Raw genomic sequence first — 20,153 nt, 5'->3', positions numbered from 1 at the left:
GGTCAAGTGCACCACGATAGGACTGTCCTCATGCGCATCCCGCCCTTGCAGAGCCTCCATGCGAGCCCTCCATGCCCTCCGATTATTGTCCAAAGGAGGAAAGAACCGCGTGGAGGTATGGGCAATGGGCTCCTCATAGATCTGGTAGAGGTACCATAAGGATTTGCGGGCCACAACCTGGTAGGTGTCGACGAAGCAAAACCCGGTTGCGATCACACTCCAGGCTTTAGTGAGGTCAGGGAACTCTTCACTCTTTCTGATGTAGACGGTAACCTCACACCGCTCGGTGCCATGCTCCTCATACTCACGGCCCTCATACTCAGGACGATCTTTGACTCCGAGCATTTGTAGGGTGGCATGCAGGATTCTAGAAAAACCCTCAACGTTAAGGCAGTAACTACTCACCTAGGCTCCTGCCATTTCTGGCGGTGGTGATGAGGAAGGCTGAGCGAAAAGCTAGCTCAAGGAAAAGCTAAACGAGCTAAAGTGCGCCGAGTGGTGATACCAATAGCTAAGTCAGGCTCTACTTATAAAGGCGGAGCGCTCAGTGGTCCTAGCGTGGTTCACCAGGGTTCCCGTGCGGGATCACTACGACGAATCGACCAAATTCCTCGTGTTCGAGGCAAGCGACGTGCGATGCCATTACTTGACTAGTACGACTGCAGGGCAAGGGTCCGACAAGAGCGCAGAAAAGGGGTACGGGGAGATGTGGGTCACGACAGGCGTGAACCACGGGCGAACACGAAACACGAAGCCACAGTGCAGACCTAACTCTAAAATAGGAACAAGTCCGTCGTGCACAATACGACAAGCGTGACACCTATGGATGGCGTATAAGCAATACGACACTACAATGCACAAACAAGATATGCATGAATGCACGTCCTATACGTCCTTCCACTGTTGCCAGCATATAGGGCAACCGTTCTTAGATTTTTGGCAAATCGTTCTCTCTCTGTAGCTAGTCGATACTATCGGACTATGCTCGAGTCAGTGTACCTGCAGAAAACTTGATTAAGCCTATCTAAGTCAGCAGAGTGTCATCTATCCTGGATACATAACTATAATAATAGGGCTACTTATATAACTTCGCATACAAACGTCCTAACTTTTTGAAAGGAATTTGTTGTCAAGTTTTAGTTTAGAAAAGGTTTTCGAAGCCTTATTTCCTCATTTGCGCTCTGATACCACTTGTGGCAGAACCGCCTAATCTTATGCCTCCTAGGAGTGCTCGTCTTCCATTAGACACTAAGCACCCAAAGGATAACACTAAATTACTCGGTTCCGTCGGGCACACCCTAAGGGAGAACCCAAAAATCCACATTTTCACCATCAAGATCACAAATAAGAGAATAAAGCTTACATCATTCTTAACCATTTCTTACATCGCTTTTAGTACAACATCAGAGTATAATATTTATTACTATAACAGCGGAATGTAATTATATTATCAGAGTTATGAATAATTTAATGTAACAGCGGAATATAAACATATGATCAGAATTACAACGGAAATAAATATCTATTCATGAAATGATGAAGCATTGATATATAAACTATGACAACAGATTATAATACTTTCGTTTATAAAAGTTTTTGATGAGAGTTATAAATAACAACTACAACCGCAGCGTAAAGGGAATCCTCGCTGAGCCCACTAGGAGGAATCCACACACAAAGGTCAGCTTTAGCCTCCACCTGTCACCTGCAACAGGGGGAATAAAACCCTGAGTACTCAATTGTACTCAGCAAGACTTACCCGACAGGAGAAAAGAAAAGACTCTAAGGATATGCAAGGCTATCTGGCTTGTGGGTTTATTGCATTTGCAGGAAGCATTACTAAGCATGCGTCCTTATATTCAATTTTTATTAATAGCCGCATTGGTTCATTAACTAACCATTCTATGTAAGCATATGTGCTACTTTCAAGTAGGTGGTAAGCAATCAGATTTTTTCCATCTTGCATCTTTCAGTTCTTACTACGATGCTAAACCGTAAACAAGCCGTACCGGATTTCTCGACGATTCACGAATCAATGCCCCCCAGCGGGGTATCCTGAAAACACATGCCCCACTTGTACCCTAGACACAAGCAGGACCAACCCATCACTCTCCTGTCCCAGGTGTCCAGGTCCCGTCCAAATTGGGACTCCAAGCCCCCGCCCCTGAGTCCCGGACTCAGTGCGGTGCAAGGACCTCCTCCACTAAAATAAAACCCTGACAGTCAGTCCAAAAAAAGCCGGATCCACGACAAAAGAGCAACAAGTCTTCCAATCGCCCATACCCAAGTATGTGCTCGGGATAATATGTCTGTGACTTGCCTAAAGCCTTATGTAACGACCGGTCCTTAATTGACACAGACAGGGAAAGCAGTGTAACCAAGCCATGCCCCGCGTCCATAGCGACACAACCTCTTACACCCACCAATACCCAAACCATATCCCCGCCCGGTCACCATTTTTCCTTTCTACCATTTATATTTTTCAAGTGATAATAATTCAGTAATATATTTCCTATCTCTCGCGAGTGACAGGCAATCACTCGACTTCTATCGGAGTTCTGTAGCATATTAATCTACACGATCCTGTCGTACTAGTAAGACTCATAGGATAAAGCTATATATATGCGAGTGGGTTTCATTCAACTCCTTAAAACTTAATGCACAAATATAATTTAAACTATAGAAAAGTAGGGTTATGCACCGGGGCTTGCCTTGGTAAAATATAACCAAAAGTTAGCATTCCATCTCCGTGACATGATCATCATGGCATCATCTTTCAGCTACTCCTGTCAATCCCATGACCCATCATCATTCCTCACCCGGTGAGTAAGGTTGACTCCGGCCCATGTGCAGCTTGCGGACAGAGCAAGGAAGTCGAGAGAGTGAGAAGAGAGCTGGAAATATGGAGAGTAGAGGCTCGACTGCTAGATGGTGTAGGCTCGCATTTTATAGGCCACGAAGAGAAGCTGTGAACCGTCGGCAAGCTTGATTTAGCGAGATGCAAGAGTCCATGAAAAACAATCTTGCTTCGGATATGGAGGAAGGAAATAGTTTTATAATACTATATTATATATCTACAAGTATGGTTAACAGCGAGACAAACAATCCGGGCGATGGACGTGTCATGTGTGACAAGTTGGACGAGCACATTTATGACGACCGACTCTGGCTACGAGAGAAGGGAGAAAAAAACAATGTGACATTGCCCAGTCGCTGCCTGCGGTGAACAGTGTTTCTCAGCTACAGCTACCGTGTTTTACCGGGCTTATTACAGTAGATGAAGACTGCCTGACAGTAGTCATCGTCAGATAGTGAGAGAAGCTAGCTAGGCTGAACAACTAACTGCTTGCATTGACAGTCCCCAGCTCCCACACAGCTTGCTTGTGTGTGTGTGTGGCGTGCTGCACATGCATCACATTCTTTTCCTAATAACACATCATAGACTTGACTTTTGTCGTCGTGCACGGCACGGTATATAATGCATGCATGTATACAGGGGACAGCTAATTAATCCATGGGAGACTTTAGTGCTTGAGCTAGTACACTATAGCAGGAAGGCATGACTTAGTTTGCAAGTGCATACCAAGGATGGTTAAGAGCTGCAAGAGGTCATGGAAGTCATGGTTCTCTGCAGAAAAGTAGTGTTTTCCGCTGTGCTATAGTGATTCTATGGTGCTACAGTGCCCAACGTGCAAGACATGTAAGACGCAGTGAACCGTGTTTGGATTTCAGACGATGGACTTGAGTGGTCTTTGGTTTTTCGACGTGTCAACTGAGCTAGTTGATTCATGATGGACTTGGACTCGAGTGTGTCTTTATCGTGTCAACAGGGCTGATCAGCAATAAAGAGTGTATGTGTGCTAATTAAATTAAGAAGGGAAAAGGATAAGATCATTCGCAGACTAGCTCAAGACAAACAAGCAAGGAGACGCGTGCGGGCTCGGTTACTTCTTAAACACGACGGCAGGACGGCCAGGCCCAACGTGGCCGGCAGGGCGTGGCGGTTGGCACGGACAAGACCACGGCCACAGAGACAAGCAAGGTAGGCAAACAGAGAAACAAAGACAAGCAGTGAGGGAAGCGAAACAAGGAGCGGCTCGACAAATGTAGACAAAAGTAATCAAGTCAGAGAGAGAAGCAAAGCAAAAGCCAAAGAGCATGGATGCGGATGGATGAGGAGACTTTGCAATGCAGCGAATTGCAGGGTCACGATGAGAACGAGACAGTGATCAAAAGTAATGCCAGGCGAGTACGTTGCACACTGGAAAAAATAAACGAAGCTGATGCGCTCTCTTTCTCGTCAGTTCGTGCTTAACAAAATAAACCCGTGAGTTTATATATATGTATCGTTCTATTTATTAATGGATTTTATTTTATTTATAAAAGTTGATTTTCATGCTTAATCTAACCGAACAAACCGTTTGCTAGAATGGTCGTCGGACATTCCTAAATATTTCTACGCACTGAGTTATTTAACTTGGGCGTTTATTTGAGTCCACAAAACTGGGTCACCGGATTCGCTTATCGCCTCAAGTACATTTTAAACTAAAAACACGAGAAACTCGTTTTGAAAATTTTACTTAGGCCTAAATAGTGGTGCTGAATGAGATCGTAACACCAGGGGTGTTACACTGTCCCCATGGAATTCGCTTCCCATTTGAACAAGGTTCAGTGATTCTTCGTGAAGAAGGAGAAATATAGGCTCGAGAACAGTAGCATGCGAAGAACTGAAGAGTGAACAGTGCATGCCCAATAAATGGTGACACTATGAAACGATGTATCATCACCTGCCACAAGCCAACCAGAAAAAGTGCAGTCTTATTTTATAAAGTTGTCAGAGATATTACAGAGTGAAGTGGTTCAAGAAAATATCTAAGGTAGGCTTGGAAATGTGTAATAGCTCTATAAATAAGAGGATAGGCTGCCCAAACAAGCCATCTCTTCCAAGTGTTAGATTCCCAATCTTTAGGTTTTGTCTCTAACTCTAGCCGGAGTTTGTAATGTTGAGTGGAGATCTGTAGTCGGGAGATTAAGTGCCTCTGCCCATGTAATCCCAATCTGAGAGGGAGTATGTTGGGAGGAAGCTAGACCTTTGTAAAAGAACAGATCTTGTTTCAATGCAGAAGTTGTTTTCTAAAATCTCAATCTCAAGATCTTCCAAGTTCTGGAGATAGGCGTTGAAGAACTCTAACAACTCCCTCATTCCCTCTATAGTTATCCTATTCCGGTAAAAAGTTGTTGTTAACATAAAGTACGTTAGTGAGGAATAGAACCGGAGGTAAGAATAAGAATTACCACAATCAGTACTTGTCACTAAGGTGAGGAAGAGTAGCATGTGAGGCAATATACCTAGCACCCACTGTTACTAACACATGGGTCACCCCGATTTCATGATGAGAGAACTACAGGAAATGTGAGTGCATCAACAAAATTCCTCTAGTTGAAAAGATTAATAAAAACTGTAGATGCGCGAATTGAACAGCTTCTAGGAAATTGCTCAAACTGTACAACTCTGACAGTTTGAAAAGCTTAAATGAAAATTTTAAAAATCCTAACATCAACTACCTTGATATGAATAATAAAATTGGCCCTTACCTCAGAGCATAACAAGTTCACTGATTTAACATTTCTTGGTTCGATGGTGAGGGCGCTATGATAGTTTGTCGGGATCGGTGAAACTGCCTTGGTAGAGATGTTGAACCGGTCAACAGAACACAGACTACCCGCCTGAGACCGCATCACGGGGCGTGAAGGCGGTAGTGGCTTCGGGCACTAGTGACATGGGGCGTTGATGACGCAGGGGCTGCATGGGTGCCGGGGGCACCATGGGTGCCAATGGCACAGAGGAGGGAGAGTGGGCTGGCCGGGCCTACCTCTGGTAGGTAACACTAAAGCGGCTTGACTCGCCTGCATGTGGAGTGGCAACTAGAGGCCAGCCCATCGGTGGAGTGTCAGCTGGAGCCTCGCCTATAGACATAGAGGTGCCCGGTGAGACATGGCCAGGCAGGAGTATAGGGCTGGCGTAGATGACTGTTGGGTCCTTGAGGTCTGGTTCCTCAACCTCGTCGGCAGGGGAAGTAACCAAAGGAGCACGCGGTCTGTTAACGTCCGAAGGTAGAGCTTCCGACGGTGGAGAGAGGCGGCACTGCTACTATTGTAATAGTAACAAGGCAATGCCGCGGCTGGAGAGGAATGCGGTGGTGGCATTATTTATTTAGTGCCATTATCATCCTGAAAGGATTTCGGTATGGTGGTGAACTGCATGTGGGCATAATAAGCAATAAACTCAATAATATGGCATTGCACATCAGATTTGTGGTGTAAGGGAAAAGACCAAAAAATGAGAGTAATCATCAAGCAACACGAGAGAATATTTAAACCCCAAAGTATTGAGTACCAGAGATGTACATTCATCACAGTGAATTAAATAAAAGGGAGCAACAGTGACAGAGGTGGAACTGCTAAAGGGGAGCCTTGTGTGTTTGCCAAGCTAGCATGCACGACACAAGGACCACGACGGCTTATTACAAGAGATGACCAACATGTTCTAGAGTGTTACAAGGGTGGAAGGACCAGGATGGGCGAGGCGGTGGTGCCATAGCATGGATGAGGTGCCAAGGCTACAGCTATAGGGTGGCGATGGAGAAATGGTGTAGAGGTCCTTGCTACTATTGCAGCAAAGAACCATGCGCCCATCTGCTAGTCCTTGATAGAAAAACTCAAAGCATCAAGCACAATAGGACATGACTTGTCGCGAGTGAAGGCGAACAGAAAGAAGGTTTCGCACAAGAGTAGGAGTGATAAGAACACTACTGAGGCGCAGAAGGTAGTATCAGCTACTGACAAGGTGGATGTGCCACGATAGGAAATGGGAATGGTACTACCATTCCCGACCATAATGAAGGACAGAGTGAGGTAGGCAGGAGAGAAGTATTCCATCCGATGACGACATGTGTGTAGTGGCACTAGTGTCGAGGACCTAAAGGTTGGCACCCCGGAGAGTCATCTGGTTTAGGGAGGCAATGAGGTTAGCCGGATTCCAATCGTCATCACACTGTTGTGGAGTAGCAGGTAGAGAGGTAGTGATGTCAGAGAACTGAGCGGGCGCGAGAAGGCGGTGTGCACCTGCAGGAATGCACCAAGTGCACTGGGGCACCTGCATTGCAACAGGTGGGCTGCTACACTGAGGGATGCCACTGCGGCTGTTGTCTACCCTAGGGGTGAAGCACACCCAGGGGCAAGCTAGTGGTGAGGCTCCACAGCCACTGCCCAAGCACCCTAGTACTGGCCGCCAATGCCACCACCTCGGCCCTTCATGTTGTTGTGATTGCTGCCACCGCTGCCACCCGAGTGGCTGCCTTCTTGGCCACCGCCACCACTACCAGAGCCGCCGCCATTGTTGCCACTGCCACTGCCCTGGCTGTGGGCGCCTAGGTCGTGGGTGCCTAGGCTGGAGGAGGTCTCGTGGCAGGCCGTGCCGCAAGAGGGTGAGCCCATGTATAGGGTGGTCTGAGATGCAATCTTACCCTCATTAGCGAGATGGAGTTCCTTGAGAACCAACTTCTCATGTGCCATGGCGAAGTCGGATAGTGTGGATCAGAGTCGACAGTGTTGTCGGTGGTGCTGGAGAAGCGAGGGTTGAGGCCAAGCAGCAGGTTGAGGACGAGCTGTTAGTCGAGGACGATGTGGCCAACATTGCGTAGCCTTCATCTTCTGGCAGTACTTGTCGACAAAGAGGTCACCCTGAGTCATGGAGTGGAAATTGTGACTGAGGAAGACGGTGCAGGGAGGCTTGTTCGCTTGGAAGAAGCCCTCGATCATAGTCTAGAGCTGGTGGGCCATCTAGTCTAGCTTGAGGTCGAGGCCAAGAATGTCGTCCTTGAAGAGCCGAGGAACATAGGAGTTGGCAACTGCCTAAGCCAGGTCATCAGGACACGTCGCCGTCGTGCCGTCGACGTGCAAGCGAAGGCCAAATTTGCCACACAGGGTGAGGAAGAAGGCCGACCATCGGGTGAAGTTAGGGTGCTTCAACTCGAGGGTGATCGACACGTGGGACTTGACGGTGATGGTGGCATATGGCGGTACGCTGAACACTGGTGCGAGATCTGACTTGGTGGAGGCGCTGGTGTGGGCACCAGCCATGGAGCTGGAGGTCAACTATGCCTTTATGCTAGAGGGTGGGGAGATGGCAGAGTGCCGATGCCGCTAGCTATAGGGTTAGGAGGAGGGGGAGGCGCGGCCCGGGCAATGGGGGTGGGCAGCAGTATATATATATATATATATATATATATATATATATATATATATATATATATATATATATATATATATATATATATATATATATATATATATATATATATATATAGGGAGAGGCTATTCAGTAGCCGGCTACAAAATAAGTTATTCTGTAGCCACCTCCATTTACGATAATTTTATACACTAATTTATGATAATGTCAATACATATTTACAATAGTTGGGTTACTATAACACATGGGGATATTTACCATAACGTTATAGTAAACCACTTAGCAAATTAACATAGTAATTATCGTAACTCAAAGTGGCTACAGAATAAGTTATTTTGTAGCCAGCTACAGGATAGTAGTTCTATATATATATATATAGAACTACTATCCTATAGCTGGCTGCAGAATAACTTATTCTGTAGCCACTTTGAGTTACGATAATTACTATGTTAATTTACGAGATTTACAGTAACTCCTTACTAAGTGGTACTTATTTATTTTTGTTCCTATTGTTTTATTGCTCGTGTGACTTCCAGCCACGAAAAATGTTATTGGACTGCCGTGCAAGCAAAGAAAACTTGACTTGCTGGCTTAGGGCGTGTTTAGTTTCGAAAATTTTTGGCTTTTGGCTACTGTAGCACTTTCGGTTGTATTTGGCAAAAATTGTCCAATTATAGACTATTTAGGCTTAAAAGATTCGTCTCACGATTTCTCGACTAACTGTGTAATTAGTTTTTTTTTTTCGTCTATATTTAGTACTCCATGCATATGCCGCAAGATTTGATGTGACGATTACTATGCAAAATTTTTTTGCTTTTGGGTGAAACTAAACGGGGCCTTAGAGGAATCTAGGGAAGAGGCTTGTGGTCGTCATATGATATATATACCTGCTGCTACCAGGTGGCCCATGTGGTGCATTGGGTGTTCTTGGCGACCAATTGATTTCCCTTGTGCTTGGTTGACGACATCGTTGAGCGGCTCTAGTAATTGCCACTTGGAGGAAGATGTATGCAAGAACTGCGCCAATCAGAGAGACTACATAGATAGTAGTGTCAATCTCTCTGCAGCTCCCAGCAGCATAGGCCCCAACGAGGCCAAAGAGCGCGACGACGATGAGCCCGTACAGCGCAACAGACCGTACAGAGAGTTCCTTCTTGAGCCTCTTGTCGAGGAGCAGCATGATGATGAGAAGGGAGGCGACAAACGCAGTTGTGTTGCAGACAAAGAACGCCTGGTAGCGGGCGGAGCTGTGGTCCTGCAGAATTGGGAGGCTCACACGGAGGCCATCCTGGATGTTGCTCCAGAAGCCACCCGGTGGGCTTAGCCCACCCCCATATGTGATGGTAACAACAAAGGTCGCAAGTAGCATCAAGACCTCACTACTTGCGACCTTGTCCTTTACTTTCTCATGATCCTCCTTTTGCTGCTGCTTATCATCTTTACATTTCTCTCGCTTGGAGATGATATAAAGTGAGAAAGTAAGCACGGCGTAGGCCAAGACAACAGACATTACCAGTGTGGAGTATATGGTTGTGAATGCATCGCGGCAGCTTCCGGCGGCGTAGGCCCCCATGAGTCCAAGTAAATCGAGGACCATGACCACCCGGAGCACGGTTTCACAGACTCCGTTGTTGCCCTCCTGCAGGATGAGGAGGAGGAGGCAGACCACGACCGAGGCCGCAAACGCAGTCGCGTTGCAGTAGTAGAAGGTGAGGTATCGGCTATGGTGGGTGTCCAAAAGGATTAGGTCACCGGCGCGGTGACCATCCTTTGTGTCGTCGTCCTGCCAGACTCCTCCTGGCAGGTTGAGGCCGGCAACGTATGTCACCGACACAACCAGAGTGGCCAGTAGAAGAAGGTACTTCTTCAGCTTGTACTCTGCTGAAGGATTGTTGTTCTCGGACTGGGTTGGTGCCATTTGGTTGGAGGATGCTCTGCTTTTGCCTGTTGGATATTGCTTGCTTGTTGGTGGTGGAAAGAACACTCTTGAGCCGATGTGATTGAACCTGTGTGCTTTCGAGCTCTTATTATATATAGCGCCTCGTTTAGATTGTGAAAAAATTTTAACCCGATGAATAGTACCACTTTCGTTTTATTTGGTAAATATTGTCCAATCGTGGATCAACTAGGCTCAAAAGATTCGTCTCGTGATTTCCAACTAAACTGTGTAATTAGTTATTTTTTTTTACCTACATTTAATACTCCATGCAAGCGGCTAAAAATTGATGTGATGGAGAGAGAGTGAAAAAACTTAGAATTTGGATGGCATCTAAGGGCTTGTTTGGCACGGCTCCTCTGTTTTTTATTGAAAAACGGCTCCTCCAAGAAAACGTTTGGCAGGGCTCCTCTGAAGGAGCCGGAGCCGGAGCCGAAGAGGAGCCCTGCCAAACAAGCCCTAAACAAGGCCTAGCTCTGCAAGTGCACATACATTTATAGCTTGATGTGATGTTTCGTTGTGTGTCAGCTAATCGTATCATGATTCCATCAGGTCATCTCGGTCAAAATTTTATATATCCTTCTTCTTCTTCTTTTTCCTATACCTAGCAAGAATATAGCATTTTTTTTGTAACTTAACAAGCATATCAGTCGCGGTCTTCAGCAGTCTTGGTCACTATGGAGACTTTTGAGTTGTTAATATTCACACGCAAGTTAACTCCCGTTCCCATTGCGAAGACCGGCAACAGCAAGTCGACTCCAAGACTAGTGAACCAAAACACATCGAAAGCTGATTCCAAGAATGCAGAAGATGCTGTATACTTCTGTAATCAATATGACATCATGCTACTTGTGTAATCAATATGACATCATGCTCTTCTCTGATACTTGATCTTTGTTTAAACAGCTCTTGCTCAAGTGCTACTATAATTGCATTCTTGTAGTAAAAAAAAATTAAAAACATACAAGGATTCATGTTCACACAAGTTCATGCGGATGCATGTTATGCTATTCACATCGTGTAAGGATTGATCTAACCTGCCTTAAGCTCATTTAATAATGCATAGAAAGTGGTAGGCATGCTGTCGCTGTATATATGCTCGTCATTCTTTTGTAATATATAGGAAGCATATGACCGAAACATATATTATATACAAACATCTATCTTTTATATTAACTAGTCCATCAACCCGTGCTCTCGTACGGGCTAGAATTTTAGGAGATATAACTATTAATTGTTGTTTAATGCATTTGATGAATAAAGAATTACTTATATTAAGTTTATGTTTTTGTCTTTGTTTATTTTCTAACATAATAGATACTCATAGCCTATATCCAATTATCATTAACTTATTAATATACTTTTTTTGCAAGGGATTGATCTTTAAATTCATTATCTTTAATTATTGTTTAAATTATCTTTCATAATAATAAAGATGGTAACTATATGCAATCTTACGGGGGTTATTCTAAATTATCTTGCGTAATGGCAGCGGTGGGTAATTTAGATGCAAAATTAGGGGTTACTTTATGTATTTTTCATAACGGCGGTGGTGGGTAATTTTTACTCTAAATTACAATAGATCAATGGCTATTATCGATGATGATGATGATTTGAGTCTACCAAATTAAAGACCAGATGTTTCTGATTAATGTGAGAATTTCTAGAATTTATCTTTTTTTCTAGCGCGTCTTATGGGAATTAATGTGGTGCCTCCGTTGGAGCCTCTAATTAGTAATAGTAAGATACAACAGAATAAAAAGAAGCCTTCACGGTCGCCTAGAGGGCCTAGAAATTACGAGATTGATCAGCAAAAAAGAGAAGAATATCCACCGTTGTATTTTATGATAGATCTACGGTCGAGAATAAATAAACACTACTGGGAATTTTTGGTTTCCAGTAGTAAAAGTATTAGAAAAAAGAAAAAATATACATAGTTGAATTTTATGATGATCTAATAATGGCCGAGAATAAATAGAGTATAAAAACAAAAGAATATGGAATGTTAGATTTTATGATAATCCAACGTCCGAGAATAAAAAGGTATCGATATCAAATACAAGACCTAGAATTTATGAGATTAATCGAAAAAAGAAAAGAATATGCAGTGTTGGATATTACAAGGATCAAACGGACGAGAACAAATACACCAATCTTATCAAATACAAGGCCTAGAAATTATTAAAAGATTAATTGGAAAAAAGAAAAGAATATGAATCTTCGAATTTTATGATGATCTAATGGCTAATATTAAGTAGAGTATTCATGTCAAATACAAAGCCTAGAAATTACGAAGATTAATCAGTGAGTATAAATAAACCATGGATTCCAGGTTTTGATTCCGTGGAATGATTTTACAAGACAAACTGCTTTCGTTCCATGCCCACCGCGTCTCCTTTCGTTCCACCTAATAAGCGATGAAAAAGCTGGACACCGGCGGTACTCGACTTTATTCCCTGTCAAGTGTCAAGTCCGTCTTTAAACAGGCTAGTAGTTTGGTCTTTATTTATCAGAAAATAGAAACAAAAACGATTTGGTCTCGCACTGATCCAAACCTGATCCCTAGCTTCTTTCAGTGGGACTGTGGGAGTAATAATAGTATAAGTCACATCATCGTTGGTGCCATTGGCGATTGAACAGTTCGTTACATTTTTCTATTTTTTTTGACACAATATATTCATCAGATATAAAAATTGGACTTTCTTTGACAACATAAAAATTGGACTTGGCACGGTGCTTATAGTTTTATTTCTTGATTTATTTTCGTAAACAAAGAGACTTATTTATCGATCAGTAATAAGATGGCTTTGAAGAACGATAATGCTATCACTTGAACATCCGGCGTTTTTGGACGCGGTAGATAATGATTGGCTATGGCGCCCGCGCATCCTCCTCCACTCATCTCTCCACGACATTATCCACTCGTCGCACCATCCGCTCATTCCCACGCCGCCTCACTCCCTCCCGCGACGCGCGCCTGCTCACGACGCAAGGCTCCGCCGCGCCGCGCATCCCATCCCACGATGTTGCTCCCCATCCGCTTGCTCGCGCCCCGTGGCTCGCGCGCCTCTCGCCCCTCCCGTCGCGCGTGCTACCGGCTCCCTCTCTGGCCTGTGGCAGCGCCCTCACCCACCCCGGCCTCCTCTTCCCCCACCCTGGCGGCTCCTTCCTCCACACCGACGGCTCCTTCATCCACCCTGGCGTCCTCCTCCCCCACCCCGGTGGCACCCCCCACCGGCGTCCTCCCCCACCGGGAGCCCTCAATACTCGTAGATCCGGAGGCCATGGCACTCCCCGCGCCAGCCTCTCTCTCTCCCCCCCCCCCCTTATGTTGCAATTGTATGTTTTAATTGTTTCAGACGTTTTAGAGGTATGTTGCGGTTGAATCATATGAATGTTGCAAAAGTAGATGGGGATGTTTCATATGTGTACAAGTGTTTTCAGAGGCATATTGCAAGCGTTTTATTTGAAATGTTTCATCTGTTCCCGGATGTATTGTTGCAAGCGATTGATCTGGATGTCGCATATGTTCCACATATATGTTGCAACAGTATGTTCCAAATGTTTCTTCTGTTTCAGTCTTCTGTTGCAGCAAGTGTTTTCATGTTGCAAGATGCAAGTTGCAAGTGTTCTATCTGGATGTTGCATATGTTTCACACATATGTTGCAACTGTATGTTTCAGATATTTTATCTGTTTTGAGACGTATGTTACACTCAAGTGTTTCATGTTGCACGTGTTTCGTGCTGTTCGGAGAGTCAGGGGGCACCGGGGAATGGGGCGCAGCGAGCAGATGGACGTGGCGCGCGGCGCTCAGGGCGCCCGCGTCGAGGGCACAACGAGCGAGGGTGTGCTTGCGGGGGCGAGGCGAACGGATGGGGATGGGAGGTGGGGGGCGGGGTGTGGGCGTGTCAGGCGTGCGGGGGCGTCCGATGAAAGCTGGGCCCATGTGCATGTGTGTGGGAGTGGAGGGGTTGCGGATTGGTGCGCGGGCAGTGGCAGAGCAGCTGCATATGCGGGCGTCCAGACGCGCCCTGTCCGTCCAGATGTTTGGGCACTAGGCATGCCGTTTGAAGAAAGTAAATCTCAAGATTTACTGATTTATTGTATATTCATAATTCATTCATACAGACGAGTTGGGTATGTGTGTGCGCCTAGAACCACCTCTTCGCATGTTAGATAAGTTTGGTTTCAGGGACGGGGATGGCTCACGTGAGAATAACAAGAACAGAGTCATCACTCAAGAGAATATTCCTTGGAGATGTGGGACAACCTAATCCCCAAAATTGAACGGATTTGTCCGTCCCACCTGGGACACGGCTGAACGCGGAGGGGGTAGCCCGGGGCACAGGTATCCCCCCTGATCCAACGGCTGGGACGCAGCATCATAACTCGAACAAAGTGATGGTTAGATGGACCAGTGCAGCTTTTTTGAGAGATGAACCGGCTATCAATAGTCTGCAATCGCTGTTGGTACTGACAGAGTGTGGCAGCTAGCATGCGGCACCAGAAATAGGATACTGGCTATCAATAAATGCTATCAAGTCATTGTGAATATTCAAATCACTATATTTATTAATCTATACATCTAATTCATAATCCGATTGAACCTTTATATTTCTGACAATTAAATCTACAAATCAAGGCCAACGTTGATGATGTTTCGATGTAAAATAAAATAGCAACATGTGAACCCCACAGAAAATGCTCTAGATGGATATGATAATGTGCATCTTGTTGTCCTTACCAATATTCAAATCACTATATTTATTAAACGATACGTCCAGTTTATAGTCCGATTGAACCTTTATAACTAAATCTAAAAATTAAGACAAATATTAATTATGTTTTGATGTAAAATAAAATAACAACATATGGGCCCCACATGAACTAACCATGGCTTTTATACATTAAGCATAAACCATACATAATAGTACCTGATTTTACAAACAGTGTCACGTTAGGTGGCAGTTGTGCTGCCATGGAACCGGTTCATTGAAAGCCAGCTACAGTGCTAATCCAGTATAATTTTTTTTTCTTTTGGAAAAATACTCCAGTACAATGATCACAACTCCCTACTTCCAATTACATGGTTACTTAAAGACCGGCAACGGGCGTGGACTCAATTATTGGCCCCGTTCGCGTGCCCTTAAATTCGGCTTGATCCGCTTATTTTTTTTATCTAGAACAGTGTTTTTCTCTCACAAATTCATCCAGCATTTCTCCAAATCATTCAGATTTCTCCAGAATTCAGACGAGCGAACAGGCTCATTGTGGTGCCGCGCAGCTATGCGCCTGGTTCTAGTTCAGTGCACCGCAGATAGCCAGCCTTGAAGCTTGTGACGCAGATGCCAGATGCTGTAGTGCTCCGAGCACACGGATACTACATGATAAGGCATTTTGTGCATTATGTATATAATCATGAATTCGCAGTAAGGACGGCCGTGGTCGTGGCCCCAACCAAAGCCACCAACCACGGCCATTTGCATACAGCATGCGGACATGGCCCCAGGAGGCCATGACTCAATTCACCGTCGCTGCTCAAACCATCTTTGATCTCACTGTCATGTCTTTATCACATTCACTCTCTCTGCGATTATCGAGTCCAGGGGTCCCACTCGCATGCTCGTGACTCAGACAAGACCACGACGAGTATGCTGGTCATTCTACAGGCATGGCTAACCATCTGGCATAGCTTGGCTTAGCTCAGGGGCGGCACACAGCTCCGGTGACTGGACTCTGTGAGCTGGCCAACGATTGTGTAAGGCATTGTGTGAAGAAAGGTTGTTTGGCCGTGCATCGGACATTTATTTATTTATACAATCACGGATCGCAAGGAGTGCGGTCATGGTCGTCGCCCAAACCAAGCCACCGACGACGGTGACGACCTTGACTTGAGGCATGTGCGGGCATGCGGCCATGGCCCATGATGACTCCATTGAGTGCTTGCTATCGTCGCTCTCTTCTATTAACCGTGGCTGATCAAACCGTCCTTGACGATCTCAGTTATCACTACTAAACTTAACTGATGCAGGCAAAAGAGATTAACGAAGGCAGGCAAACCATCCGCCTCCGACAAAAGGTCACGGTTAATTCGGCCTTAACGGAGGCGGTTGGTCTGATCGTCTCGATTAATTTATTAACCGAGGTGGTCGACATAAGGCAACCGCCTCCGTTAAAACTTGTTAACCAAGGTGGTAACTACAAGCCGTCTGTCTCCGTTAATGTATTAACGGAGGCGGTTGTTATTAACTGCCCGGCTCCATTAATGATTTTCCAGATAAAAAAAATTGAAATTGAAATTGAAATTGAAATTGAATTTGAATATGATTTTTGCAAATTAAATGCAGACAACAAAGCAGAAAATACGCATATAGAGCACAAACATATATTACATTCATTCGTGTGTCGTCCTTATCATACCACGAATTGAACCAACATTAATTTTTGTCCTGATGCCCTGGTTGACAAGATCCATCCTTGACTTCAGACCATCCTTTGTCTTAGTCTTGATGTCTAGCAGGACGCCAATCATCCTTTCGAAGACATAATTCTTGAGGTGCATGCAACCGATGGCATGGGGCGTATCTAGCTCCTTCCAGTACGACAGGTACTCGAAGAAACACGACTGCTTCTTGAAAGGAATGAGGCGATAGGTGGTTCCTCCATCTTATCCTGCTTTCTCTTCTTCATTGTCGTGGTCCCATCTTGCTCTTTTTTCTTCTTTCCGAACTTGACATCTATGCCCTTCACCATGTCAAACACCTTTTGCCCGTACCTCATCTTTTCTAGCTCGTCAATTTGAGGCTCGCCCTGGTTGTCGAAGTACTTATTCATCGTAGCTATCCGGTACCTTTGCTTTTTGACGAGGAATCGCCTATTCCTCATGTACAACATCTTCTTGGATGTATTAAGGTAAGTGTAGCAGGTACCGTCAATGCAAACTACGCAACCGAACTTACCTTTGATCTGCCCCAATAGTGAATAAAGACTAGGGTAATCGGTGATGGTGACAAAGATGATGGCTTTTAAAGTGAACTCCTTCTTTAGGGACGCATCCATCATCTTGACCCCTTCTTCCCATAGTATCTTCATGTCCTCCATGAATGGCTCTAGGAACACATCTATATCATTGTCGGGCTGCTTTGGTCTAGAAATAATCATGGTCAGTAAAAAAGATACACGCGCTTCTGACATAGCCAGGGAGGTACGTTTTAGATGGTGAGGATGATCGGCCAAGTGCCGTGCAAGCTGCTGAGGTCACTGAATGAATTCAGCCCGTCGGTACTCAGTGTGAACCTGACGTTCCTTCCCTCATTGCCAAACTATGAGAACTTGTCATCGAAACGCTTCCAATGCTTGCCATCGGCGGGGTGTCACAACTTGCTATCGTCCTTCGTGCGCTCATCAGATGCATGCCAAGACATCAGCTTGGCATCCTCGGGATTCCTGAATATAGCACACTGGCGATCGATCACGGGTAGGTACCACATGGATAGGGTAGGACTTTTCCTCTATGTGTAACCCTCTTCTTCCTCGTCCTTAGGAGATGGGATCTGCTTTGCACTACTCTTCTTGGCTGTCTTCTTCTTCTTCAGCCCTGTCGAGGCTCCCTCGTCGTCCGTGTCCACACGACAACCAGCATTCCTCTTGTACCGGCTCATGCCGCAGTGCGGACAGCTCTGCAAGTTCTCATGCTTACCCCGATATTGGATATAGTAGTTATGGCAGGCATGGAACTTTTTAAGCTTCTTCGCCACTGGCCGGATTAGCTTCTTCGCCCGATAGGTATTGGCGGGCACCTTGTTACCCTGTGCGTATGTGTCAGCAAGGATATGTAACAGGTCATTGAAGCTAGCCTTGGACCAGCCATGGTGAGCCTTCAGCATCAGTATCTGTAGGTTAAAACATAGCGCCATCCACTGCTTTGGATAGTCCTTATAGAGGAGATCAATTGCCGCATGCTTCATCTCTCTGAAATTTTCCAGCCACCTTGGGCTCCCAAACAGAACATCATCGTGGTCCAGACGGTTAGCAAGTTCCTCAAAAAGCTCCACATCCTCAGGCTCCACCACAGTAGCCGGCTCATCGCCATCCCCATCGCCGCCCCCACCACCGTTGTTGTCGGCCATGTCTTGGAGCAGATCATCCATCATGATGTAATCATGATCTGCATTGTCGCTAGTAGTATTGCCGTGCCCGCCAGCTGCTGCTGCTGAAGAGGGTTGTTGTCCTCCATCAGGTTCTACATTCACCACCACCGTCGTTGTTGACGAGTTTCCTCCAGATGCACCAGCACTCAGATCCTCTGCTTCACCGTGAAACTTCTAGATGATGTAATCCTTGATGAAACCTGTTGGGTACATAAACCCGGGGTCCCTAATGGACCTGCTTCCTAGCAAAAGCTCGGCCTAGCAGACGATGTTGCGAACGACGCATGACTCCTAGACTGGCCCAAGAACCTAACGACAGGCTAGAAGGGTGATCCAGTCACTAACCGAAAGGCTTGGCCGAAGAGAAATGACGCTCACTTCTGACTTTGGACTGCCTCTATTACCGAGAAGGCCTGGCCTAGGAGGAATGGCGCTCGCTTCTGACCCTAGCCCGCCTCTCCGACCGGAAGGCCTAGCCCAGGAGGAACGACGCTCGCTTCCGACCCTGGCCCGCCTCTTCGACCGGAAGGCCTAGCCAGACGATGCTTCTGACTCTGACCCACGTCTCTGACCGGGGACGCACCGAACCTCTGCCTACAGCTCTCCTCCGACCAGCACTGCCGGAGCCTACTGGGACCAACCGATCAGGGAATCCCGCTCGGTAAGGGCCTAGGAAACATACAGAGCAAGTAAGGCAGGGCGCTCAAGACAACTGCAATACCGAAGACCGTACCCTGCACACCTGCAGGATAGTACCGATAGAAAATTTCAGAAGGGTGCTCTACAACCTTCTGGACATGTCAGAACCCAAACAGTGTTGAGGGCGCCAACATTTGCCCTATAGTGTTGTGGGCGCCATCAATTCACATACCAGGCAAACGCGGTAAAGCCTCCCGCATGCATCTGGGCATCCATAGTGTTGTGGGCACCGACATTTACCATACCTGGTGACCACGGTGAAAACCTCCCACATGCGTCTGACATCAACAGTATTGTGGGCGCCTACCATCATCATGTACCCAACGACGTGGGTAACAAGACTTAGTAGCATACACACTCGTCTCTCTCTCACTTGTAAGGCAGTCCCCTTCATCTATAAAAGGGGATGCGCTCTCTCCAAAAGGGGGATGACCCATTCAGGACTCGAACGATCCGAACAACCAATGATCAATTCACCCTTTGCTAGCTTTAGACACTCTAAAGCTACACAGAGCACATGCTCGACTACTTAGCGCACGTAGGAGCTCCCGTCACTCTCGGCCCTTCGGTCCAGAGTCCGACCGGACCTCTTGCACCCCCTATCTTTCTCCCTCTCATTTATAACCCCACAACAAACTTTGAGCACCTAGGCTCAAGAATAAAGTCATCGACCGACTTAGACTAGACGTAGGGCATGTTGCCTGAACTAGTATAAACCCTGTGTCATTGAGTGCTAGGCCACATCCGATCACAACGTATGGTAAAACTATAAATATTTACGTGTTGGTCACTTTCTGCACCGATAGTTGGCGCCGTTCGTGGGGAAGACGCTGTACGTTCATGCTTTTGGTCATCGGATGGCCCACCTTTCTGCCATCTTCGCCATGGTGGGCTCAAGCAATTCGACTCGCTTCGGCTCACTAGAGTTTCCCGCACTCCCACCTATTGGGATGTGGTTTCCACCCATCTTCGAGCCATCCTAGGCCTTCCTCTTCAGAAGCCTGGACTTCGTCATCGACCGGCTCGGTGTGCTTCACCTCCGCGAGGAGGCACTTGTCCCAGCGCCCATTGGAAGAGGAGCGCTCTCTGACGGCTCCGAACCGCCTCGTGACCTC

The 20,153-nt window shown here is 46.1% G+C and overlaps 1 protein-coding gene across 1 annotated transcript; it reads right to left on the bottom strand.

Moving 5' to 3' along the window:
• Positions 1-1,656: 1,656 nt before the first annotated feature.
• Positions 1,657-10,480, bottom strand: LOC136484117 (uncharacterized). The gene is made up of 2 exons (XM_066481304.1): positions 9,139-10,480; positions 1,657-1,705 (listed from the first exon to the last, which is right to left on the bottom strand). The coding sequence occupies exons 1-2, from the start codon at positions 10,167-10,169 to the stop codon at positions 1,702-1,704; spliced, it is 1,035 nt and encodes a 344-aa protein (XP_066337401.1). The 5' UTR covers positions 10,170-10,480; the 3' UTR covers positions 1,657-1,701.
• Between the last annotated feature and the right edge of the window lie 9,673 nt (positions 10,481-20,153).

This window comes from Miscanthus floridulus, chromosome 9, assembly GCF_019320115.1.
Source record: "Miscanthus floridulus cultivar M001 chromosome 9, ASM1932011v1, whole genome shotgun sequence".
NCBI lineage: Eukaryota > Viridiplantae > Streptophyta > Magnoliopsida > Poales > Poaceae > Miscanthus > Miscanthus floridulus.
The sequence above is the reverse complement of the archived record's forward strand: the minus strand, read 5'-3'. Positions and strand labels throughout refer to the sequence as shown.